Source organism: Microcebus murinus, chromosome 6, assembly GCF_040939455.1.
Source record: "Microcebus murinus isolate Inina chromosome 6, M.murinus_Inina_mat1.0, whole genome shotgun sequence".
NCBI classification, from domain to species: Eukaryota; Metazoa; Chordata; class Mammalia; order Primates; family Cheirogaleidae; genus Microcebus; species Microcebus murinus.
In genome coordinates, this window is record NC_134109.1 from 26546678 (window position 1) to 26573764 (window position 27087).

The following is a 27087-nucleotide window of genomic DNA, read 5'->3' on the forward strand; positions in this document are numbered from 1 at the left end:
GAGCACTGTAGTATCACAGGAAACATGCACGAGAATGCCCTGTGAACTGCAAGTGCAAGGTAAACGCGGCTACTGTGACTGGCACTGAGCTGTCCTGCTCTAGGCAGCAGGCATTCACCTGGGTGGGGGGAGCCATTGTACCCTCCCCTGGGTCAGGCACACATTTTCCAGGGTAGCCGTTTCCCTCTGTGATCATGGGACAGCCGGGAACTGCACCCCCAGCCTTCCCAGAAACAAGATCCATGACCGTGGTGTCACAAGCTTCCTATTCTATTCAGGTGAGACAGTCAACCACAGGGACAGTCACACGGTCAGCTGGTGACAGGAGGAAAGTCATGGGCCTTTAGAGGCAAAGTTCAAACACCAGCTCTGTCCCTTGCTAGCGGGGTGAGCTTGGAGACGTCACTTACCGTCTCTGAGCCCCAGTTAAGTCATTTGTCAAATGGGAGGAATAGTATCTATTTTGTGCCGTTGTGAGACGTGAGACTATACATGTGCTTGTCGCCCGATAAATCTTCTACAAATGGTGGCTGCAAGTTTAATCTTCCTGGGCCTCTACTTCCCCATCTGTGAAATGGGGACAAGGGCTGCTCCCTGGTCAGGCTGTGGTAGAGATGAGACGAGACAGCGCATGAGGCAAGCACAAGAAGACCTCATTGCTGTGGGCTCCGTGGGCGAGAGACCTGGGTTTGCTACAGTGCCCTGTAGAATGCCTGGCACACGCCTGAGGCTCTCAGCAAACATTTGTGGAGTGAGTGAATAAACTAAGTGCTCCCAAAATGGTAACTGCCGGTTGCTTTAACTCCTCCGAGTCTCAGCTTCCTCACCTGTAAGATGGGAGGGCTGTCGTGAAGACTAAGGGCTTACAGCCCGCGCTGCAAACACTCCCTGACCCTGGGCAGCCCTGGCACCCCACTCCCTGGGCACACACCACGCGAGGCAGCTGCGTAAGTAAGAGCAATGTTTACTGAGCGATACAGGACTGAGTACTATAAAGGGTTTACAAGGATGGAAACGCCCCACCCCCGCCCCGGCCACCCCGACACCCAGAGACTACAGTACTTAGGAGTTACACACAACGGCCATAACTGGTGGGTATCTGTTCTTAACAAACAAACCATAGCATATTTATACTGTATCACATCGAGTGATTATAGAAATCCATATATATATTGCTTGTATAAAATCTTTTTTTTTTTTTGTAAAAAATATTTAAAAAAAAAAGTATAAAAAACATGTGCAGTTGAAAGCCCTGCTAGGACAGCCAGTCTGTAAACATTCAGTGAGTATGTGCTTTGGAAGGGCGCCCGCGCCTCAGTGCCCACAGCAAACTCCAGCAGGGCCGGCGAGGGTGCGCCCAGCTGCCGCGTCCCCGGCAGGGCCTGGCTGGGCCCAGGCAGGCAGGTGTCAGGGCCCCAGCACGCCCCTCTCCAGCGTGCCATCAGGGGTGGGGCAGGCGGGTGGCAGTTTCCTTCTGAGTTCCATCCTCAGCCGCATTTTGGTTGCAACTCATGGCTTTCCCTGGCTGCTCGGAGGTCCCTCGGGTGGGTGTCCTGGCAGGGAGGCTGGAGATGGGCCCGAGGTTGGGCATCTCTCTGGCCCAGGCGCCTCTGTCCTGCTCCCTTCCGGCTGGGCCCCAGGCAGGACGGCCCTACCCGCGGGTCGACTTTGGTCTCAGCGCTTGGTCCCTCTGGGATGCTTCAGCCTGCTCTTCCCCTTGTGTGGCCCACGCGAGTTTCACAAAAAAGCCCGGCTGACGCTGGCAGAGCCGAACCTCATCGCATAGTTTGTTATGCACCAAGGAAGGGCCCCCTGGGACCCCCCTCCTCCCCCCTCTTCGTCTCTTTTCTTCCTCCTCCTCCTCGTCCTCTTCCTCCTCCCAGCCCATGGTCACTTCTTCTCGAGCTGCTCCAGCAGCGGGTTGCCTTCTGACTCGGGGGTCTTGACGCTGTCGGTCCGGACGATGCAGGTGGGGCGGTGCCGGTTCAGCATCAGGATGAGCTGCTGCCGCTCCTGCTTCAGCTCCTCGATCTGGGTCTTGAGCTCGGCGTTCATGAGCTCCAGCCGCTCGGATTCCTGTGCACAAGGACAGAAACACGCCGTAAGCTTCCAGCACAGACCGCTGTGGGGAGAGGCTCTGCCTGCGGGTGGGCGCAGGGCGTGCTGGCTGGCACTTGCGGGGTTTCGGCCTGCCGGGTTCCCACTGAAGGAAGCACAGAGCCTGCTACTGAGCCCCTGGGTTAACTGACTTTCTGCAGGCAGCGCCCACCACACCTGTGACACTGGCCTGTGTCACAGTGGGGTGAGTCCAGGCTATACTCTGGGGCCAGGCAGCCTCAAGTCCTACCTCCCTCCCCTCCCCCAACCCCTTCCAGCCTCAGTGTCCCCTTCATTGTCACTCGAATATGCCAAATACTCTCCTGCCTCAGGGCCTTTGCACAAGAAATGAAGGGTGGGAAAAGAATGGAGGCCAAGTGGCTCTCGAGCAGGCCCACGGAGGGTCCATGAGGGTCCAAGGAGGTCCACAGATGGCAGTGCAATGGCAGAAGGCTTTGATGGGTGACAAATGCATGTTGGGGATATTCTGGCCTGTGAGATCAATGAGCCCAGTGTGATCATATCATTCCTCCTAAAACATGTGTTTTTGGGCTATTAGTCTATCATTATTTAAACACTCTTTTCCTTATCCCCATAATCCAGACACTTTGCCCTCGGAGAGGCAATCAACAGCCACCCTGCTGGATCCAAAATGAGCTTTCAAAAAGACCTCATGTGAGATTCCCAGTGAATGTCCAGCTCAGCGGGAGATGCTCCCGGGAAAGGAAGGAATGTTGATAATGTGGTGGGGGTGGGGGGTGTCACATGTTCATGGCGTGGATAGGGCATGGGCATATCAATTCAAGGCCTGGGGGTGAAGCAGTAAAACAGACAAGTATTAGGATGGTTTTTATTGGACTGTGTCTAAAAACGTATAACCAGTTTGAGAGGCGAAATGTATTCAGGGGCCAGCAAAGTGTTAGGTCAGTTGTTCTCAACTAGGAGGGATTTTGCCCCCCAGGAGACATTTGACAGTGTCTAGAGACATTTCTGGTTTGGTTGTCACAACTCAGGGGAGGGTGCTACTGGCATTTAGCGGGTAGAGGCCTGGGGTATGCTAAACATCCTACGAGGCACAGGATGGCCCTTACAACAAGAGCTATCTGGTGCAAAATGCTGATAGTGCAGAGATTATGAAACCTGTCTCAAAGAGCAAGCCGTGGCTGCGGCTGCGTGTGCGATGCCTGGGCAGCCTGCGAGCCCACCCTCCGGCAGGGCGCAGGGGGAGCCGCCTCCTCCTGGGGTCTCTGGGGCCCTTGGTGCCCCCCCCTTTGCCATCTTCCTCACACCAGCCGGTCTGACCAGATCATTCCGTGTGCTCACTCCCGAGGTGGTGGCATGTGCGCCCAGGGAACTCAGAACTGCTGAGATCTGCGGGCCTCGTGACCAGACGTGGAGAGAAAACAGCCTCACAAAAGGAAAAAAATGCTCAGGGGGAAAATATTAAACACCAGCTATGGCGGTTTTTAGTTCAACAGGCTGAGACACGACTGGGAAGATGGCCTGGTCCTCTGTTCTCAGGATTCTGAAAGAAGTCCATCTCAGAGGGCAAGGATAGACTGCCCGTGAAACCGTGGAAGCATGGGGCCCCTCAGTCTGGGGCACTGAGGTACCAGTTTTAGCCACCTGCTCTCTGGGCCTGACTCACTGGGGACCTTGAGAACCTCTCACAAACCTTCTGACTATCCAGGTCCCTCCAGCCCAAACTGAAGCTCCATCTTCAAATTCTCCTCTGCCTCTGCCTCTATGACTCTCAGAGCCACACACCCGCCCGTGAGTATTTGCCGAGGACCTGCTGTATACAGTGAATGCTCTGGCAATCCAAACGCCATGAGCCCCCAACATGGCCCTCGTGGACCTTCCACCATAAGGGGAAGAGGAAATTCATTCGGCCAGGCAGAGCTTACTGGGTGACAGCAACCCAGGGTTCAGAGGACTGTCGGGGAGGGCTAAATAGCAACATTTGACCTTGGGCTTGAAAGATGGGTTGGCTCTGGTTGGGTAGAGAAGGATACGGAGGGACTTACAGATGCATGAACAAGGGTGCTGACATAGGAAGGCTCAGGACGTGCTTAGAGGATAAAAATATTCCAGTGTGACCCTAGCTCACTTTAGGACATAGCAGGGTATAAAGCCACAATGGGGAGTTTAGAGCCAGCCTGTAGCTCCGGAACGCTTGTGGGTTTAGCATCAGAGTCTAGACCCGGCTCCTTAATGGCTCAGTTATCTTGTCTGTAAAAAGGCGAGGATTGTGGGGATTAAATGAGCCCACGGGAAAAAGCACTTTGTAAGCCAAAGGGTTAGAGAGGCTTAAGGAATTTTTACTTTAACGTAGGAGCAAGAGAACAGCAGGAAGAAGAAAGAGAAGAAGAGGAGGATGTTTCAAAGTAACATCGGCAGGTCTTGGTGACTGCCTGGATTCGGAGAAGGAAGGAGACGGGGCAGAGAGCTGACTGTGAACCCCAGGAAGGGTCAGAGGGACGGAGCCTGGGACGCAGCTGTTCTGGATAGCAGTGGAAAGGACGAGGAAGCAGTTCGGTGTGGGGTACAGTGAGTTTGAAGTTAAAACAGGACATGCAAGAGGAAGCATCGGACAGGCAGAATTCAATAGAGCCACCCACAGGGAACTGCCGCGTGTCAAACCAACCCTATGTGTGTCACACAAAAAGACCAACGAGGCGTGGGGCAGACTGCCACACACGTGCAGTCATCACAGGAATGGCATCACATTCTGTTGGCTGGAAAATGTTAGAGCGTATCATGGGATACCCTGAGTTCTGACTGTTTGGCTGTCAGAATGTAAATAACTGCTTTTTAGCTTTATTCCCTTCTGTATTCAAAGAGCTTTCGGTTGGTGCTACATTTTTATTTATTGTATAAGTTGAAGTTCAGAAGAATCTTTTTTAACCATGGTTGTAGATGTGGTTTGTGGCTTTATAACAGCAATTACCTGATTTGTTTTCCTAATTAATGAAGAAACTGGGCTGGGATCTTCCACATGTTAATTATGCAGTGAATAACTCTGTCTGCGTTTTTGCTTATTGTTTTGCCTTCTGGTAGACATTTATTGCCCTAGACAAAATGAAACCATTTGCTGTTTTAGAATAGAATTAGTGCAAGTTAAGTTTCTGCCTCCTACACTGCAGTCGGCAAAGGCGGCAGGAAAACACCAGTGCGGGGCCGGGGGTCCCGGCTTTTCATCCCAGCTGTGACCTTGGCAAAGTGACTTTGCCTCTCTGAGGCTCAATTTCCTCCCAGAAAATATGATGATTTGCCCACGGGACTTGAGCATTAAGACTGTCTGGATGTATAAAAAGAAAAAAAAAAGTTACTCTATAGCACATAAAATTGAATTCCACTTACTTTCTGTAAGAGTTAAGAAGCAGCCCGATGTGGCCTTCTGAGCCCCAAAACCCTGTCTGGATTAAAGTCCTGACTCTGCTACTCACTAGCTGTGCCTCCACAGACAAGTTTCCTGATTTCTCTGAGTCTGGGCCAGGCCACCCGGATAACGTGCTGAGCAGTAGAGAAAGTCTAGGGCTGTCGCCTGACTCGGCTGCTGTGTTGTCTTGAGCAAACCTTTAATCCCTTACAATCCTTGTCATTGGAATGGGGCTGCCTCGCCTCCCCCCAGAGCCGCTGTGACTGTCCAGGCGAGGGTGGTGACGAAGAGCGTGAGACGGCATCATTGCTACCAGTACCCAAGAAACCTGTGTTAGGCACAGCAGCGCGACAGAGGCCAGTGTGAGAGAAGGGAGAAGGCTCACGCCACTGCTCCTGACTGCAGGCAGAGGAGGTATTGAGGAAGCCCCGGGTCCTGCAGGGTGTGGGCCTGGCCCTTCCCAAAGCCTGCCCTCTGCCTGGGGTTCAGGGCTGTGGCTGGTCTAGGCAGGTGAACTCTGAGATGTAGTAAGAATCTCCCAGGGGTGGATCTGGGTGTCCAGGGGTCAAGGGTGGTGGTGGAGTGACTTTTATAATATATCGATATATACAGTCCTCCCTCAGTATCCATGGGGGATTGGGTCCAGGACTCCCCGAGTATACCCAAATCCAAGGATGCTCAAGTTCCTTATATAAAATGGCATAGTATTTGTATATAGCCTATGCACATCCTCCATTATACATTAAATCACTCGTAGATTACTTCTAATACCCAATATAATGTAAATGCTATACAAATAGCTGCTATGCTGTGTTGTTTAGGGAATATTGACAAGAAAACAAAGTCGGTACATGTTCATACAGATGTTTCTTTTTCCCCCAAATAGTTTTGATGCTCAGTTGGTTGAATCATGGATATGGAAGGCTGACTGTATGTCTGTATGGATATATTTTACTTATATATATCCCAATTGTATATGTATTCCTTTATTTAACAATTAATATTTATTAGTAATATAGGTACCTTGGAGCCTTGTAAACATTTTACTATTAAAAATAAATTACAAAAGCTTCCCAGAGGTCTGCAGTCACAGATCATCAACATGGCCATCTGCATTTGTGCCTAAACCTCACACCCAACCTCGCTTCCAAAACCAGCAGGGGAGCAGGGGGGAAGGGGAGGACTGGGCCTGGGCCCAGACGATGCTGCCCACATCTCCCTCCCAGGCCCCGACGCTGCACGCTTCTCTCTCACTGGGACAACATAGCACCCATGAAACTGATCTCCCTGTCCAAATCTGTGCCCTTTTGAAGGCGTGCCTCTCCCCTCTGGAAACCCTTTGCTGGCTCTCCATGATATAGAATTCATCATCCCGATGGGGACACATGTAAGAGTGAAAGAGGGGCTGCTAATCATTGGGCCAGGACAACAGGCACAAACTGGGGTGTCCCGGGGAAGCCAGCACACAGGCCGGAAGGATCTGGGCCCTGCCTGCCTCTCCACTCCCTGACTTAGTACTCTGACCACCAGCCAGCCGGCATTCTCTCAGGCCCTAAACACACCCCTACACAATACCTGCGCCTGCGCTTGCGCCGCTCCTGGTAACCCCTGACACGCCACGGCCCCGTCTCCTTAGCTCCTGCTCTCTTTCAGGCCTGAGTTGAAGCAGTCTTTCCTCCGCCCAGGCTGGGACGGGGCCCCTGCTGCGTGATCTCCCAGCCCGCCGGGCCTGCCCAGCGTGACGCCCAGCACACGTCCCCGTTCCTCGTTTCCCGTCTGCCGTCCCTGCGCAGACCTTGCCTGCCTGTCCGCCGCGCAGCGGGCACTTGCTAGACACTTGCTGGATGGATCAGCAAATGGGTGGAAGAATCCAAGCCCACCGCTTGCTAGCACTGTGACCTTGGGCGAGCAACTTGACCTCTCTGAACTACAGGTCGGTCCCTAAAATGGGGATAATGAATTAACATTCACCTCACTGGAATGTTATAAGGATTAAATGAGACACATGAAATGCCTGGCACACAGTAGGTGCTCAATAAATGCTACCAGAATGTGAGAAGCAGCGAGCGTTGTTTAGTTGACGTTTATTGTGCCGGCGTGTTACTGGTGTGCTGTGCACTCAGCCTGTCTTGCTGCTAGCTGGCTGGCCAGCCTTGAAGGCAGGGACGTCATGTGAAGCTTCTCCACTCCCTGTGGTGCCTTGCCCAGCCAGCGCTGCCATGGCAGGCACCTGGCGCTGGAAATGAGGTAGGGAACACTCCATCTGTCTCAAAGCGTCTTAGAAACTCCTTAAAGACTTCCAGCACAATGCTGAGCCACCACCTCTTCCAAGGGGGCTCTGAGTGTCTATCTCCTGCCTATACTAACCACTCCCCTGCCCTAGAGACTTTCAGCCTGGAGATAAACACATGGCCCGACACTGTCCCCACCATGGCCCCAGAACAGCTCTCTGCTTGTTGCAAGCATGAGAAGAGATCCATAGACCCCCAGTGTCCAAAAACACGAGGCCAACCCTGCCTGGTCTCCCCAGCTCCCAGTGCAGGGCACTTGGTACATGCTCACAATACTTGCTGGATCAAAACAAAAGAATGAATGAATGAATCAGAGCCAGTAGAGCAAAGGATAGGCACTTTGAGGTTGGCCTCAGGCTTGACCCTCAGTGCTACCACTCTGTTGGTGAGAGGCAACCAAGGGGCAAGTTACTTAACCTCACTGTGCCTCAGTTTCCTCACCTGTAGAAAGGGAATAGTGAAGTTACCCACCTCATGTGGTTCTTATGCCAATGAAGTGAGATAAGGCACACACAGCACTTAGCACAGTGCCCAACTTCACAAATACTGGCAACTATTGTTAATTATCGCACACTTGTGGAATGGCACCTGACCTGTTACATTATTATTATACACGATTGTTATCATTGTTCAGTGAGGAACCAGTGATCAGGGGTGGGGAGGCTGAGACTACTGGTCTGGACTGATGAGCTTTCTGGCCATGCTCCCTCACTGCCACTGCCGTCCCGAGATGCAGGGAGGGTTTGAGAGACAGGACACAGGGGAGAAAAAGAACAAACACCCCGCTTGGCACATTCTAGATGAGAGGGCGGGGGGGGGGGGCAGAAGGAAAAAAACACCGCCCCCCTCAACCCCCTCTGACTTCTGCAGGCAGAGCTGACCTCTGACCCCTGGGGACAGCAGCAAAGAGCTCAGGGGTCATCTCCAGTGAGGCTGAGGGGCTGGCCAGGTGGGATCCAGGGCTGGCTGAGCCACCTGCAGCTAAGGGAAGGAGCTTTTCTCCACACAAAAGCAGCTGGCCCAGGTGCTGTGTTCTCTACCACATGCAGGATGTTTCCTCCTAGCTCCATGAACACGCACCCTGGACACCTTTGGTAGCTAACAGGGGACCAAAATGGGTAGTAGCAGCCCTGGGTCATCCTGGTCAGTTAGCACAAAGGGTCTAACTTCATGGAGGGGGACTTGACCCCTCCTTTCTTCCCTGGGCTTCCAGGGGGTGAACGTGGGCAGGAACCGCTGCAGGCTGCCCTCTCTCGGTTGGGGCTGGTACTAGATGAGAGGCAGGGAGGACCAGAGGGGCCGAGGTTGCCTGGGCAGCTGCCAGCAGGTGCACGTCGACTGCATGGCATTTGCCGGCCTCTCCTGGCCCAGAGTGCAGGAGCCCCCTCTGAGGAACGGGCAGGCCCCCGCCCGGCCAGCTGCCTGCTCACCCGCTGCAGAAACTCCGTGCGCTCCTTCTTCTTGTTCCGGCATCGGGCTGCTGCCACTTTGTTCTTCTCCCGGCGCCTTTTCCTTCGCTCCTCTTCCTCGTCTAGCTGTGAGGGCACAGAGCCACCGATTAGACGCGAGCCAGGCCTGGAGTGCGGCTTCCCTCCCGACACACAATTCCCCCTTCCTAGCCCCCTTCTTGTCTGCCAGCCCACCGGCGGAAGAGATGGTGACATCTCCCAGCCAGTCCAAGGGTCCTGTCAGAGCGTGTGGGCATCCTGGGAAGGGAAGGAGGCAGAGCCCCAGAAGGGCAGGACGCTGCTGTAGGTTCAGTGTGTCCCCAGGTTCCTGTGTTGGAAACTTAATCCCCAGGCCAACTGTGTTGAGCGGTAGGACCTTCGAGAGGTGATGAGGTCACGAGCGCTCTGTCCCCACGACTGGATTCATGCTGACATGGAGACAGTGAGCTTGTCATAAGAGCAAGTGCGGCCTTCTCTTGCCCTCTCTTGCCTTCCGCCTTCTGCCCTGGGATGACGCAGCAAGAAGGCCCTCGCCACATGTCAGCACCTTGATGTCGGACTTCCCAGCCTCCAGAACTGTGAGCCAAAAAATTTCTGCTCCTTATAAATTACTCAGTCTGGGGTGTTCTGTTAGAGAATAAAACACAAAACGGACCAAGACAGATACCTGGGTTTTGCCAGAGTTCAGGAGGCCAGGAGCCTGGCGAGTCTACTCACAGAGGTGGCACCCCACGGGCGGGGACAGCCTGCTCCCCTGCCCAGCCCAAGCCTCTGGGCACGATTTTCCAGGCCAGCGGTTCCCAGGCACTCCCTTCACAATGCCTTGGGCACAGACACAGGTCCCACATTCCACTCCCACCCCTGTCTCCCCTCCGTGGCTGCCTTCGTCTCCCACCCCCTCACCCTCTGTTGGGATTTTCAACCTTCGTTGCTCGTCCATACCCAATATTCCTCTCTCCTGATCCGCCCAAATGCTCAGATCTATTTCTTTCTGCTGCTAACAGTCTCTTCACCTGGCTTTAACCCTTTTCCCTGCCCTTGCAGTTTCCTCCCCAAGGATGCTCACCTGTGACAGAGCTGGGGGCCCCAGGGGCACAAACGATGGGCCTCCTGAGTCTCCAGGCTGGCTTCCCCACCCAGGACACGTTAGGAAGTTCACCATGCATGAAACAGGGCAGGGCCCATGAAATGGGAAGGAGGAAACTCGCTGACCCCCAGCACGGACTTTGAATCAAAGTTGCTGTTATTGTTCATTAGTTATAATAAGAGGCAGCATTTGTTCCCTACTTTGCTAAGTGCCTTAAACATATGTTATTTAATCTTCATAATCCAAGTCCTGGGAGGAAGGTGCTATTACTGTACCATTTTACACAGACAGTGAGACTGAGGCTCAACAGTTCAATTTGCCCAAGGCCATACAACTAGCCATTTGACCAGGAAGGGGCAGAGCCAGGATTTGAGTCTCTGGCTTCAACCTTCCTGCTTGACCACTGGCCCTGGCAGCCCCAGTCCATCAGAAACACTTTGACATGGCACCTCTCGCTGTCCATAACCTACCAGGAAAATCTGAAGAACACACGGGACTCGCTGGGCTGGGGACAGCCCAGAGTCAGGGACTACTAAAGGAGTCGTTGGATTGCCCCAGGCTTGCCAATTCTCTCACTTCTCCAGCTGCGGGGGGAGCAAGGGGTGGTGATTCTGGCAGCCCAAGGCCTGGAACAAGGTCTCAGCCCAAAGGGCCACAGGCCAGGAAAATAAACAGCCTCTCTCTGCACATTCCCGGCATGCCCTAGGAGCCCAGGACAGAGGGCCTGGGCCTGAGATCAGCCCCACGGCCATCGGCACAGGCCCTGGCAGGGCAGCCTCTTCCCCTGCCCCGCCACCCCGAGCTTCCCCTGCCCCACGCCCACCCCACCTGGGAGGCTGCTGCAGAGGCACCCTGTCAACAGCGCCACACCCAGCACCTCCCAGCCCACGGCCTCCTTTGAAACCCAACCAGAAGTGACAGCTCCTCTGGCTGACCCACGTCTGGGAAAAGAGAAACCTGGCCCAAACTGATTCCGCCCAACCTCAACCTCACCCCCAGGAGGCCGAGGTAACCGTGACGACAGGCAGGGGAAGGAACTGGAGGAAGTAGCAGGCAGTGCAATCTCCCCTCGGCCAAGAGGGTTTGCCCACAAACTGCCAAGGTGATGTGTGCAGCCCGGGCACGGGGGCCTCCGGCCCTCCCCACCTCTGGCCTCCGAGCCCCGGCTCCCTCCCCCATGTCGCACAGGGCCTCCTGGAGCAGCGGCAGCTGGAGGGAAGTTTAAGAGATGGACTGGGCCAGGCTGACGCCCAGATTGGGGGCCCTTCCACCTCCCCTGTCCAGGCACATTAGCCCTCTCCTGCGGTCACCCTCTCCTGCAAATGTCTCACACTCCTCCAAGCCAGGCTGGCCCCCTCAGCCCTGCCTGAGATATCCTTCCTGTCCCACTAGGTAAAGCCTTACTCAGCCTGCAGGAGTAAACGTCACCTCCTCCAGGAAGGCTCTGTGACTGCCCAGATAGCATTGACTGCTCTTTCTGTGCCACCACAGCACTGTAAGAGTCTCCGTCTATCACATCCCAACATAAACCCTGGTTTGTGGAGGTCCCTGTTTCCCCCAAGGTCTGGAGGACGGGGGCCTGCGCATGCCCAGCACCCGGCCCAGTGCTGGCACTCAGCAGGGGCTCAGATGCATGAAAGTAATAAAGGATTCCAGAGAAAGATGCCACAGGCCTGGATTCTTTAGTCACAGAGTGACTTGCTCATGTTTGCATCTGCATAGCTTTTCCCCAACGCTCACAGAGCCTTCTCTGCGGCCGTGGTCTCTGCTCTCTGTCTGTACCAGCGAAGCTTGGGATTGGGCCTTGCCTTCCCCAGAAGCACGCTGGCCAAAGGCAGAGTCTAGATTCGGGAGTGCAGGCCCCAATGGCTGTGGCAATCTGCACGAATCCTAAGCAGGCCTGCAAAGAACCCAGGGTGTGTGCTTAGGCCTAAAGCCCCCAGTTCCACGGCCACCACCAGCTTCCAAGCCTGTCCCCAGGCCTCTCCTGCGCCCAGGCCCCACCTTTGCGATGTCTCCCAGTCAGGCAAGGCGTGGCCCAGAGCCCCATCCCCACACCTTCCCTGCTGACACTGCCCTGTCCTCCCTAAATCGTCTTGCCGCTAATTTAAGAGCTGCCCAGAGATGAAGAAAACAGTTGCTGAGGCCCAGCCAGAAACAAGCCTGGAGTGCGGCAGGCCTCTCCGCCTTCTCCATCTCCCCGGCTAACTGGGGCCGCGCTGAGATCCGCACCCCTCAACTGGGGCCATGTGGAGACTCCCTGCCCTCTTCCAGGCTCTTCTTTCGTCCCCAGAGTCAAGGCTGCTGCCTCCTCCTTCCTGACGCCTCTTGAATTCTCTAGAGCATTTGGCCACGGCCGGGTGAAAGACAGCGGAGTGTTATCACCACATGCGACTCCAACTTCTGAAACCGGAACCCCAAAATGGGAGCTGACTCCTTTTCTGCAGATACAGCTGGAGGAACCAGGACGTTTGGGGAGGAGCAGCGAGACGCTCGGCGCATTTAAAGAACGAGGAGACGGGACGAGGGGGTGGGAGGGGAACGTATCCCTCCGTGTTCTGGAACTCAGTTTCCCCCAATGCCCAGGCAGCCCCAGGGCAAGGCTGAGGGTGCCCGTGTGCCACACTGCAGCCTGGGTGGAGGGAGCAAGCGGGCCTGTGTGGCCCAGCCCCACTGGGGGAGCCGAGCCCCCGGCCACAGCCGACTGCGCCAGTATGGTTGGCTGAGCCAAAGCTGGGCGATATTCCCACTCCTGGGACTTAAAAGTGGACTCAGAGATGCCACGTGCCGGGCTGGGGAACATGCAGGGTGGCAACTGACTTCAGCCGTGTGCCCGGAAGGCGAAAGGTCAGGCCCCTGAAGTACAGAAATAAGCAGGGACCGAGACCTGTGGCAAGAGAGAAACAACCACTCTGCTCTATGAGGGCGTCGAAGAGACAAAGAAACAGGGAGACAAAGAGGGAAGGGGTGACAGAGAGAAAAGACGGGCCTGGACCAGGCTAATGCAGGCGAGGTCCCCAGGGTACCCAAGGGGGAGTGTCTCCTTCAATGGCATGCACTGGGCACCTCACCCAGGTCCTGAGAAAGAGAGCTCCAGACAGAGATAGAGACAGAGAAACAGACCATAGAGAGACAAAGACGGGTGGAGAGAGACAGAAAGAGGGCGAGACACAGAGATAAACACACAGACAGGGACAGAGGCTGGCGGCCTAGACAGAGGGGCACACAGTGGACAAACAGAAGGTACACACAGAAAGAAACTGTCTTGGTCCTCTTGAATCCATCCCGTGAGACCTGCCTATGCTCCCTGTCCTTAGGGTGCACGATGGACACCCCCGAATCTGCCCTGAAAATTCCTGCATTGGCCTGGAGGGAGTTTGAGAAGCTTCCGGCCACTTGACACTGAAGCGCCCAGGACACCAAGGTCCCACCCTTGTAAAGCCTGGTGGTGTCGGGGGATAACAAGGAGTCGAAGATGGCCCCCAGTGACGCAGGGGAGAAACCCTACCCAGAGCGATGCTTCTAGAACCACGGGGGGAGTGCAAAGCCTGGATGCAGAAGGGTCCTTATGTGGCAGCCAAAGAAACCAAACAGAGGTGAGCCGCCTCTGTGTGGTTGTCGGATCCCCTGGCTCGGGAGGCCTGGCAGGAAACAGATGGCTCACTCAAAGGGGTCCCTAAAGAGATTTTAATGACGGAACTATTTAGAGGGGTGGACAGAGTTTAGGCAGCCCCAGACCGGCAGCAGTGAGGGGTCACTAGCACCCCAGGCCTAAAGGGGCTGGGGGCAGGAGTGATTATTAGAACTTGGGGACAGCTGTCGTTTGCCATGGGAGAGGGTCACCAGACAGGAGCTGTGGTCTTTGGCAGCGGAACACAACGTGTGGTCTGCGGGCCGCGGTATCAGCCTGCCCTGAGCACTTGTTAGAAATGCAGGATCTTGAACCCCGCCCCAGACCCACCGCGTCAGAATCTGCATGTTATAGGAGTCCAGAGGGATTGGTCGTGTGCACAGTGAGTCTGCACTGGAGGCTGTGCAGGCTCACACAGTCCCTTTAGCAGCGGGCCGTGATGATCCACTCGCACTTCTCCATCTCGGCCGCCTCCACCCTGGCCCAGGCCCTCGCCGCCTCCGCACTGGACGACTCTCCCTCGCTAAAATGCAAGTCAGCTCCTCTGCTTAAATCCTTCCAACGACTTCCATCACTTATGGAACAAACTCCGGGTTCCTCCACGTGGCCTGCAGGGCCAAGCAGCCTGGCCCCACCTGCCTCTCTGACCTTGACCGCACTGCTCTCCTCTACCCCCAACTCCAACAATAGGCCCTCCTTCCTCTTCCCCAAAATGCCACATTCTTCCCTGTTCCCTCTGCTGGGACTTCTCGTGGACACCTTCGCTGGCAACCCCAAACGAAAAGAAAGCCCCCCACATCATTTCTGTTTATTTCCTTCAAGGTCCTTTCATTTGCCTTTTCCATGTGTGTGTCTGACTGTTGTCAGTCTCCCCTGAGAATGTCAGTTGATCCACCCATACTTAACCTATTTATGTCAGTGTCTCCTTCACTGCTATCACCCAGCCACCGGAGCTGGGCACAGCACAGAACGTGTGGATTAATTAAATCAACCATAGTTATTCGCCGTCTCAGTGGCCACCTGGGACAGCTCCATTGGCCCCCAACTTCTGCAGATGAAGAACTAAGGCTACCAAGGCCGCTAGGATGCTCAGTGGCAGCTCTGAAATGGAACCCAGGTGTATTGGCCCCAGGGCCTGAAGGCCTCCTGCTCTTCAAGGGCCGAGTGGTTTGCAGGTGTCCCCCACATGTGGGACCAAGGCCCCCAGTCTTTTCAGCTACATCCTGGTGATGGGAACACAAAGCAGCGGCAGAAGCTTCCAACTCTCAGGGCAACGGCCATTTTGCTTGTCTTTGCACGATGAGCATGAACAGGTTTAAAGGACAGGTCCCGTCTGCGGCCACACAGCTTTCTCACAGTGGCACTAGCAGCCCAGATGTGATGTTGAATTCTAACTGTTCATAAGCATTTTCAAAAATATATCTTACGGGACTCAGGAAGATAAAGAATGAGAAAGAGAAATGACACTTTGAACCCAAGGCACTGAAAATGCAGAAACTCTCACGGGGACGAAGCGGTGAGGGAAAAGGGCGATAAAGCAGGCGGCAAGCAGAAACAGAGGAAAAACTCAAACTCCCGGCACTCATCGGAGTAGCAAAGTATGAAGGGCTTCATCTCACTCTGGGAGTCGTCACATGGGCAGAGGGAAGCAGGCTAATCCGAGACGCACGCATCAGGGTCAGCAGGGCCCGAGTTCTCCCGAAGCTCTGCTACAGGCCGGCTGTGTGCTCCTGGGCAAGTCACTTGGCCTCTCCGAGCCTCCAGTGCTTACCTGTACGAGGAAGGCGTGGAGCCCTGCCGCACAGGGCTGTAAGGAGCACTGAGTTCGGGTCCAGAGCACAGGGCTGTAAGGAGCACTGTTCGGGTACAGAACACAGGAAGGTTCTGTAACCACCAGCCTCCCGGCTGCCTGCCCGGGGGAGGCGGAGGTGGCGCTGTGGATGGCAGCAGCACACTAGCCTCCTCCCGGGCAGAATGTGGCACGGGAAGGAGACCTGGGAGAGGCAGCAACAGGGTGAGGGTGCCTCAGGCCACGCTGAGTTGTCGGGGAGCAGGCCTGGAGTAACAGCCCGGCCAGGCCCACCAGGGCCCCCCTGGGTGGAGGAGCCACATTTCAACACCAGGGGCCCGGAGCACCCTGGGAAGTAAACACCCAAATACCAAACATACCAGACATTCCCCCTCCCAAACAGGGCTGCACTGAGCCAGGGGCTGTGGCCCCTCCCTGTCCCCCCACCCCCATCTTCGAAGCAGGGCAGCCCAGGGGCAAGACCTCAGCCCCTGCCGCCTCCTGCTCCACTGGGGAGGAAGGAGGAAACCCCAGGGGCCCTCAGCCAACACCCCAGCTGACCTGGCAGTCTGCAGGGGCCAGGCCTCCCGGCCAGCCTCTCCCCTGGGGCTGCGCTGGTGGAAACTCTGCCCTCCTGACTCTCCCACCTTCCCACTCAATGGCCCAGGACTGGACCTCAGCTGGGCCGCAGTGAAGTACGGGCTGCTTCCGTGAACCGTGGGCAGGGACAAATGGTCAGTCTAAGGCTGGGCTTGCAAACTCAAGTCACCTCTAGGGGCCCCAGCAGGTAACTAGCCAGTAGAAAAGGAAGAGGGCTGGACCGGGCTGTGCCGCCCCTCCCCGCACAGGAGGGGCACCCCAGCCACCCCCAGTGTGATGCGGCCTCCGCTTGCCTTGCCGAATCTTCCAAGTTTTCAAGACGAATTGAAAATACGAAATTTTAAAGTAAAATCTCCCAAATTTTAACATTGGCAACTAATTCCATTTTGAAAGGAACACCGCGGGAGCCAAACAAAACACATCTGCGCAGCCCACGGGCTGCTGATTTATGACCTCTGGTGACAGACCCCAGCAGGGTTTGTCCTCAGAGGTCTGAGTTCCAGTCTGTGACCTTGATGACCTTCGGCAGATTGGTTCACCCCTTGGCCCCTGTGGCTCATCTTTAATCAACGTAACAGCTTCCACCTCACTAACATATCTGCCAGGTGGCTCATTTTACAGGTGAGAAAACTGAGGCTCTGCGAGGTGAAGTGCCTGCCCCAGGCTGCCGAGCTGCCAAAAGGCAGAGGTTTGACTCCTGACACCAGGCTGCCTCTCCAAAGTCCCTGCAGGCTCTGACTTCCCTGGTTTTCCTTCATCCAGCCTTCAAGGGCAGTGTTGGCTTGACCAAGGGGACATGGAGCGAGATGTAGGAAGGACGAATCCCACATCCTTTTAAGAAGTCTCTGCTTGGCCTGGCGCGGTGGCTCACGCCTGTAATCCTAACACTCTGGGAGGCCGAGGCGGGAGGATCGCTTGAGCTCAGGAGTTCGAGACCAGCCTGAGCAAGAGTGAGACCCCGTCTCTACTAAAAATAGAAAGAAATTAGCCAAACAACTAAAAAATAGAAAAAGTAGCCGGGGATGGCAGCGCATGCCTGTAGTCCCAGCTACCCAGGAGGCTGAGGCAGGAGGATTGCTTGAGCCCAGGAGTCTGAGGTTGCTAGGCTGACGCCACAACACTCTAGCCTAGGCAAGAGAGTGAGACTCTGTCTCAAAAAGAAAAAGAAGTATTTGCTTTCACGGCTCTTAGTGCTAGAAAGGGGCTTTTGGGAAGCACCCAAGCCAATGCCTAGATTTTACAGGCGAGGAAACTGAGGCCCAGGGAAGGAAATGGCCTGATCCAAGGCTCACAAGTGAGGGCAGGGACTGGGTCCTCACAGACAAGTCTGAAGGACGCTGCTCAGTTCATGCTCCTGGGCCTCCTGGCTCTGCCTGCTTGTGCATCACCTCTCTTTCCTCAATTCTCTGCACCTTGGGCCCACTGTGCCACACCTGTCTGTCCTCTGACCTCGCCTTTGCAGTCTCTTGCCTCTGATCCTCTTCCCATCCCTTCTAGGTTGATGTCTTCCAGGCCCTACCCTTGGCCTGCTACTCTTCTCACTCTGCATGCACTCCCTACAGATCTTCATTGTTATATCTTTCATGTCGTTCAGCCACCGTCTATACACTGGGTGCCTACCAAATCTTGATTTTCAGGCCCAAGCACCCAACCACCAGCTGGACGCTCAATGTGGATGTTCCTCAGCACCTCAAAGTCTTTACCCTCCATTGGTTACTTCATCTCTATTCTCCACTTCTTCCCTGGAGCTGGAGACTCAGGACGCCCCTCCCCGTCCCCCTCACTATCTCCCAGTGTCATCACATGGGCCACCCAATTCTACATCCCAAGTCTCCCCGCTGTCCATGCCACAACCACTCCTCAGGGCCTTCTTTCTCCTGGATCACCGCCCTAGCCTCCCAGGAGGCCCCCGATCCTGCACCGTCATCCCCCATCCCAGCCACTGAACGGACTCTTCCTAAAACACAGATCTGATCCGGTTACTGGCCTCCTCCCCGTCAGGATGAAGCCCGAGCTCCTTATGTCAAACAAGGTTGCTGTGACTCGACCCTGCTCGCAGCGGTCCTACCTCCTTCCATCCCATTCCCCTTCCATTCCTTCACACTGTGCTCCTGAAACACTGAGCTCCTGTACAAACACTTCCCTGGCCTGCACGCCCTCGCCCTGCCGTGCCCTCGGCTCACTTCTCATGTGTCCTGTACACTCAGCTGAGCGTCACCTCCCACAGGAAGCCCTCCCTGATTCTCATGCCCTCTAGGCTGAGGAGGTGTCCCCCTGCTCTGTGCTCCCATGGAACTCTGAGCTTTCCCTTGCCCCCACTGTGTTGTATTCTATCCTCAGTTTCCGACTCCTCCACTCAGCTGTGAGTTCCATGAGGGCACAGCCCGTGTCCTGTTGGCTTTTGTGTGCTCAGCACTTTGCAGGGTTTGTGGCAATCAGGAGCGTTCAAGAAATGTTTGCTAAAGGGAGGAAGGGAGGTCTGATGCACAGAGCTGGTGACCTGGACGAGAACCCAGGACTCCCGAGTCCCTGTCCAGTGCTCTTTCCATTCTACTCCAGCTGCCCCCAATGCCAGGAAGTGATTAAACAAGTGCACCTATGGACAAACCCACACACTGGACGCCATGCTCCCTCGAGGCAGCTCTGCCAACCACCAGGTGAAGGCTCGGAGCAAGAGCTGGCAGAGGCAAGGGCTCCACCTGCCAAGATGAGTCACTCGGCGCTCACGGCTGGGGGCGTGGGTGGATGAGCGATTGCTCAGCGCGCTGAGCATCTGCAGGAAACTGCGCAGGGAGCAGGGCTGTTAACTGACAACCTGAGGTTCTGCACCCCAGAAGACCCCCAGAGAGCCTTGATCCCCGCTGCACCCTCAGCCCAGGAACTCAAGGTCAGAGAGAGGGATTAAGTCTGCCAGAATGCCCCTGCTTTCTGGGAAGAGAGGCAGGGACGACTTCTTTATGAACCGGAAGCCCGGCAACCTGTGGTCTTTGTCGGGCATCAGAGTCCACAGGTGGACCCATCCAAACTGACGTCTGTCTCCTCGTATCTTGGTGAGATGGAGCGTATCTCTGACCATGGCCCTCCCTGCTCCCCTTGCTCATAGTAAAAACCTTCTATGTTAAAAGAACCCACAAAGCAACAGGCTGCTGGGGCGTGGGGCTGGTTTATACGACCAGAATAGGGAAGGGCCCTTCTCTACAAAAGCAGTGGCCCATTCCACTGCTGAGAAAAGACAGCATTGTGTTCGGAACAAAGCCTAAAAAATCCGGCTAGACAGGGCGACACCCATTTGGGGACAGTCCTGTGAAGGAAAGAGCAAACATTGAGAAAGAGCCCAGGAGACACGGGAAAAATCACCTTGGCTCAGGCAGAAAACCTAACATGGAAGAAAAAAACGACACGATGATTGCTGGGAAACCCTTTCGCTGGAGAAGAGCTATTTGGGGAATGATGGCTTTTGCTGAAATATGTCTATTTCAGGACCGTTTCATATTTATGGTTTAGTGGGATTTGGTTTCTCACTAGGCAATCAATCTGTTTTCTTGTCCAATTGACAGTCACTTCAAAAGATGATAAAAGGGGAGAAATAGTGGCCCCCATAAGACTCCTACCACCCCCAAAAGACTGGTAAGAGGCAGAATGCATCTGGCAGGGAAAAATCCATCTTCTTCTTAAAGAGTTAATAATACAGCTGAAACTGATTCTTTAACGACAACAAATGGCGTAATATGCCTTGATTACACTGGATCAAAAATGGAGACAAGAACTCCTGCGAAATGACTCTATCTACAATTAAATGAAAATGCGGTAGTGGCACAGAATATTTATGAACAAGGCTGTTCTGAAAGTCCCGAGTTGGCCAAAGTCGAAGAACATTTCAAGAGCCATCTGATTAAAGCCTTTGGAAGTCATTTGTCTTTCATCATGAAGGTGAAAAACAAGGTCCTTGGTTTAATTATTCTCCACCAAGGCAGTTCCGTTTAATCTGTATGCAGGGTGTGTGGCTAGAACACGGATTTTAGCCAATTTCTTTCAGGCAGAAAGCACAGATAACAGGCAAATCACCCCGCAGAACAGCGACTCTCTACAGAGGGTACTGAACGCCAGCTAATGTCAATCCCACCGAGGTGACAGGGCCAGACCAGTTCACAGCCAGGAGTACCTGGCCTGGAAGATGGAGGGGTGATTCTACTGTGAGTGATGGATGTAAGGAAAGAGATGTAATTACAGTCCAGAGAGCAGGTAAGGAGGCTGCGCCACACCGTGGCAGGTGAGGTGGGCAGAGAGTTCCCCTGGCCAGGGCTGCGGAGGGGCCGCCCTTATCTCAGACCGGAATTGCAGAGAACTCCAGGTCTGCAACAGCAAGCGAGGGTTCCTTGGGCATCAGAGCAGCTTCTCTGATTCTGTCTTCTACAACAATAAAGGGGCCAGTGGACTGACAAGCTCCCCAGCTTAATTCATTGAGGAGTCCCTTAGGGCGCGAACACTAGCAACGCTGAGTATATTAAGACATGGAAATAACCGGTTTGGAAATGCTAAGGTGTTTGCTGGCTCAAAGAACAACACCTGCCTTACACAGATTCAGGGACCACAGGCACTAATGAACACCCAAGGCAGGTGGATCTATCCAGGAAAAATGTGGTTTTAGATCCGTTAGATCCTCAAGATAGAATCATTGCCAGTCAGGGCTGGAAGGAGCATTGGGGTTATCTAAACATGCGTGGAGCATCAGAGTCCCTTAGAAGGCTTATTGCATCATGGATTTCTGGACTCCACCCTCTGGAGCGTGTGGTTCAGTATGTTTAGGGTAAAACCCAAGAATCCGCACTTCTAACAAGCTCCCAGATGCTGGTGTGCTGGTCTGCAGACCCCACTTTGTGTAGAGCTGACATAAACCAGTGGGTTTCAGGCTGGTTTCAGCAGCAGAGGCTTCTTGTTCAAATGATACCGCGAAATACTAAATAGATAAAGGCGTTATGCATTTTATCCAAGGATTTACAATTTGCATCACATACTTATTATAGTCATGCAAGGAGAACAGTAAGATGTGTGTTAGCGGATGCAAAACCTTTACTCCGAGCTTTTGTGGGACAGTTGAAGGTTTCTGATAGCCTCAGCATCCAAATTATTCCTGTCCTTTGTTTTCCTTGCATGTGCAGATCAGTCGTTAGTTACAAACGCTAGATAGGTAGGTGATAGATAGATAGGTAGATAGATAATGCTTGCCTTGCACTCTCAGGACATTCAGCAGTTAAGGAGAAGTAGCAGAAAGAGCTTTGTTCTGAAGTTCATGCAAAATAGAATAACCTGGCACCAGATGTCACCTTGGCAGTGCTCTCGGAGGTGTTAGATTTGATAAGTAAAGGTATGAACATGTGTGTAGATCTTGCCTTTTGTAATAGAATAAATCTAAGTATGCTTTAAAAATGAGACCTTGGCAAGTGACTCAGTGTCAGTTTCCTAACAACTAATGGTACTAATAACACCTACCTCATAGGGGTTGTTGGAACAAATCAGGGGAGGTGATGTCTACAAAAGACATTTGCAAACCATAAAGTACATTGCTCATATAAGCATTCTGTCCTGAACTCAGATGTCCTCATTCCTTCAAAGACCTGGGCTGGTGTCTACTGTACCAAGAGTTTTAGCCAATGGCTGAGGGTTAGAGCGACCTGCAAGCACCAGCACCCAGACCAATTAAATCAGAATTGGTATCTTTATTTTTTCTTTGAGACAAAGTCTCACTCTTTTGCCCGGGCTAGAGTGCAGTGTGTCATCATAGCTCATTGCTCCATGGCCTCAAACTCCTGAGCTCAAATGATCCTCCTGCCTCAGCCTCCCGAGTAGCTGGGACTGCAGGAGCAAGCCACCACGCCCAGCTAATTTTCCTTATTTTTTGTAAGGACAGAGTCTCGCTATTGCCCACACTGAGAATCGGTGTTTTCTGAAAAGCTTTCCAGGGAATGCTAATCAGTAGCCAGAGTCAGAAATCACTGTGCTATAACATGTTCATACAGAACTCCTTTCGAGTTCTGTATGAAGTCCTGTCAGAAGGCTCTCTCTGCTTCTGGATGGCAACTAGCAATAACAAGGGAAGAGGAAAAGTGTCCCTAACCAGACGCTGGCTTCTTCACTGCTGCTGCCCTGAAATGGGGTTTTAATAACCATGCTCCTAATTCTGGAGCGCTGCTACACGCCGAGCAATCTGCATACAGGATCCCTTGGCGTCCTCCCCATACCTCTGCGAGGCATATACTATTCTTCCCCGTTTCTAAAATAGCTCATCGAGATATAATTCACACATATAATTTGCCCAATAAAGTATACAATTCACCAGCTTTTAGTATATTCACAGAGCTGTGCAACTATCATCACAATTTTGGAACATTTTCATCACCCCCAAAAGAAAGCCTGTACCCTTTCGATATCATTCCCTACTTCTCCCATCTCCCCACCCCTAGGCAATCAGGGTACTAGTTCTACCTCCTGCCTCTGTATATCTGCCTATTCTGGATATTTCATATAAATGGAATCACACAACATGTGTTCCTTCATGACTGGCTTCTTTCATTCAGCATAATGTTTTCAAGGTTTGTCCATATTACATATATATGTATGTATAATATCACTGCTTCATTCCATTTTGTGGCTAAATCATACTCCATTGTATGGATGTAACACATTTTATTTATCCATTCACCAATTGATGGACATTGGGATTGTTTCACTTCAAGGCCACCATGAGTGACGCTGCTATAAACATCCATGTACAAGTTTTTGTGGGGATGTGTTTTCCTTTCTGTTGGGTGTATATGTAGGAGTGGAATTGCTGGGTCATACGGTAAATCTATGTTTAGCCTTTGAGGAACTACCAGACTGTCTTCCAAAGTACCTGCACCATTTTACTTTCCTACAGGCAATTTATAATGACCACTTCTCCTCCTCCCCACCAATACTTGTTATTATCTTTGTTTTTTTGTTTTGTTTTGTTTTTTGAGACAGAGTCCTGCTCAGTCACCCTGGGGCTCAAACAATCCTCCTATCTTGGCCTCCCAGAGTGCAAGGATTACAGGTGTGAGCCACCTCACCTGACCTAGCTCTCTTTTTAAATTATAGTCATCCTAGTAGGGTGTGAAGTGGTGTCTCATTGTGGTTTCCATTTGCATTTCCTCAATGGCTAATGATGTTGAGCATTTTTTCATGCACTTTTTAGCCATTTATGTATTTACTTTGGAGAAATGTGCATTGAGATCCTTTGTCCACTTTTCAACTGGGTTATTTGTCTTATTATTATTAATGGTTGTAATAGTTCTTTATGTAGTCTAGCTACAAGTCCCTTACCCAATCTATGACTTGTAAAAATGTTCTCATTCTGTGAGTTGTCTTTTTACTTTGTGTCCTTGGAAGCACAAAAGTTTTTAATTTTGATGATGTTTAATTTATCTGTTTTTTATTTTGTTGCTTGTTTTTTGTATCATATCTAAGAAACAACTGCCTATCCAAAGTCACAAAGATTTATCACTGTTTTCTTCTGAGTATCTTATAGTTTCAGTTCTGAAATTTAGGTCTTTGATCCATTTGAGTTAATTTTTGTATATGGTGTGAGGTAGGGGTCTATTTCCCCAACTCTTACAAGGGAGGAAGCTAAAGCTCAAACATCTAGTGACCTCTCCAGAGACAAACTATTCTCATGCAGCAATTTTGCTTTGCTACATAGCTTCCAAAAAGCCAAGGGTTTTTATTGGTGGAAGTTTAGGTTTTGACAGGGGATAGGGAGAAGGACTATAGAGGCAAACCGTGGAAGTGTTTGTCATCCAGAGCATACACTTGCACTACTATGCTCAGTAACAAGGGACCGTGTAGCCATGGAGCAGAGCACAATAAGCCCCAGCACATGGCAGGTTGTGCACAACCTCAAGGGGTGGCTAAACCCAAAGCAGGCCCAGGACATCACTCCCAGCACCTTCGTAGCATGCCTGAATCGTCCATATGTCCTTCTGGATCTCCATGCTCCAACCTCAGACCAAGTTACCTTGTGCCTTTGGGCACAGTAGAGGAAAGAGAGACTTCAATGGCTCCACAGTTGTTCAGCCAGATGAGTCTCACCCATGAGAGGACTTAGTTTCCCAACTCTGAGTCTATATTGCCAGTGGATCTATGGACACCAAAGTAAGAAGCCCAGCATTGACTGAAGAGGCTACTTTACGGTGCTGCAAAAAATACCTGATGGCTGATGGGAATGCAGCAATGACCTTAACACCACAGGAAGCAAGATTGGAGGGGGGGGTCCACAAGGCAGCTCAGGGGAAAACAGAGGGTTAAAGAGCCTTCTCATTTATAATTTTTGATGATAACTGAAACTCCAGCTGCATCTAAACTGCACAAACAACCAGAAACAGGAAGGTCTGCTTGCTTCCCTGAAACCCAGGGCAAAGTTTCAACACATTGGAAAGGCCAGCGCTGTGAGAAAGATGATGTGCTACAAATGCACTCAGGCCCTCATAAAGGCAATTTACACACATGCTGCCCTGCAGTCAAGGTCATTTCTCACCCAGTGCCTCACTTACTCTTCACGATGAAACTCTTTGGGTTTCCTCGTTTTGCAGATGAGGAAACTCAGCTGACTTACCCAAAGTCAATTGGGAATGAGCAGGACAGCAAGACTTTGAACCCAGAAACTTGAACCCAAGCACAGAGCTCTTCCCAGGAAGCAGCCACTCTGGTTAGGAAGCCAGGATGGTGCCCTGTCCCCACGACACCTACACACCTCCAAACCCTCAGGCCAACCACCATTTCCAAGGACAAAGTACCCTCAAGGAAATGAAAGCCCAAGAAGCAAGTTTCTGATTCAATTATAAAAACTAACTTGCATGACTGACATATCTGAAAAGTGAACCACAACCCACCGTTACATATGTGTGTCTTATTAAGTTGCCAGGCATCATGTAAAACCTTCACCTGCATTAGTTCATTTCATTATCATAGCAACACTGCACTATTATTATCCCCATCCATCCTAAGACAGAAAATAGAAGAAGCAGCCCTGGGACTTCCTGAACTTTTCAGAGGTGTCTGGTTCCTGCTAAGAACATACAGATCCAGCCACATCCTTACCACCACCTCTCCAAGGGCCTCTGCTGGGACCACAGTGGGTGTGACCAACCTCTGATTTTAAACAAAAGCTTCGAAACCCTCGTGAATGCTCAGGCTATGGCATCCATTAAGGCTCAATGCCACAGGGGCCAATGTTAAACACACTCATAGCTGCCTTTAACTATCACTCATCATCCCTCAAATTTAATCATTTAAAAAAAAAAAAAGAAAAAGGAAAAACCTAACAGCTTTTTAAAATGTGCTAACAAAGTAACGGAACTAAAATGGAAATTAAGGATTTCGAAGATGAGTTAGGAGATTCTGTTCCAAGAAAGGACAGATTGGATCTCTCTGCCAAACAAGTATGAGACCAAAAAAGCATCTGAGTCAGGGGGAAGAAGGCCAATGCTATTCCAAAGAGCCACAAATTAAAAACCAATTATGCAAGGCTTGCTAAAAAATGTCAGTGGGCTGCCTTTGTGTTTCAAATCACTAAAAACACAAGCATGCTTAGGCCAACATTTACCCAGCACACCAGCTGCTCTGGGGCAACTCTCCATGCTCAGGCTAAACATGGATGAACGTCGTGGTCTGTTACGAACAAACTCTGGGAAGACCACCTGTGGCTGAGAGGAAATATGCCTCCCAAGGCCACCCTGTGGTCTACAGATTCCAATACACACTTCACCCAAAGGTGAAAACCCTCTAAAGTCCTCCGAGTGTCCTGGAGAAGGCGGAACATTACCAGTGTGAAATCCACAGTTAAGCGCACGGATGATGAAAATAACAAGCGCACGGATCCGGTGACCAGGTGGAATATGTGCAGGAAACTGCACCGCCTTGGAAAGGACAGTCCATGGTGGCATGCAGTATTCACTGACCCCAAGGTGGAAGCCTTGGAATGCTCCCTGACAAGGATCAGAAGAGCCTGAGGAGCGGTATAAACAGTTTAGAGTTACGTTCCCAAATGCAGCTGGGGAATCTCTGAGCCTACTAACTACACAGACTCTCCGGGCTCTACCCTCGGAGATTCCAATTCCGTGAGCCTGGGGTAGGGTCGGAAAATCTACGTTTTCAAGAAGTTTCCCAAGCTGTTTTGATGATCAGCCAAGCCTGAGAATGATTGGTGTGATTTTCATTGTGTTCTTTTTTTTTCTGCCTGAAGCCATTTAAATTCAGGAATAGAATACTAACTAAAAATGCTTGCAGGTAGGAATTGAGAGATACAGCAATCAAGAGACAGAAGGTTTACGCGACTTGCCAAGTTGACACCATTGATAATGTTCAAACCAACTAGCAAGTATTAGACATGTACGATCCACGCGAGGCACTGAACAGAGTTTGGCAGAAGTAAAAAGAAATGTAGTCCATGCCCATGGGACCTAAATATGGAACACAGACTCACACACAGGCTGGTGACACAGACGCTGTGAAGTGGGCTGGGGGTAAGGCAACAGGGAGCAGTGGAGACTTTGGAGAACTAAAGACAGCATGCTAGTACAGACGGCATCTGCTCCTCAGCCCCAGCCTCTTACTGCGTATGAGGGTGTGGCCTAGAGTGACTAGATATTCTGGTTTTTTAAAAGAAATAAGAAAGTCTACAGCTTGAGCAAGAGTGACACCCCATCTCTACAAAAAATAGGAAAATTAGCCAGGTGTGGTCGTGTGC

At 52.1% G+C, this 27087-nt stretch overlaps 1 protein-coding gene across 4 annotated transcripts in view; it reads right to left on the reverse strand.

Moving 5' to 3' along the window:
• Positions 1-944: 944 nt before the first annotated feature.
• Positions 945-27087, reverse strand: part of JDP2 (Jun dimerization protein 2) — a 41483-nt gene continuing 15340 nt past the window's right edge. For all 4 annotated transcript variants that reach the window (XM_012742304.2, XM_076003858.1, XM_076003859.1 and 1 more), the window contains 2 exons: positions 9201-9305; positions 945-2076 (listed from right to left, as the gene is read on the reverse strand). In XM_012742304.2, the coding sequence (XP_012597758.1) occupies positions 1891-2076; positions 9201-9305 (291 nt within the window). In that variant the 3' untranslated portion in view covers positions 945-1890. The remainder of the gene's footprint in view (positions 2077-9200; positions 9306-27087) is intronic.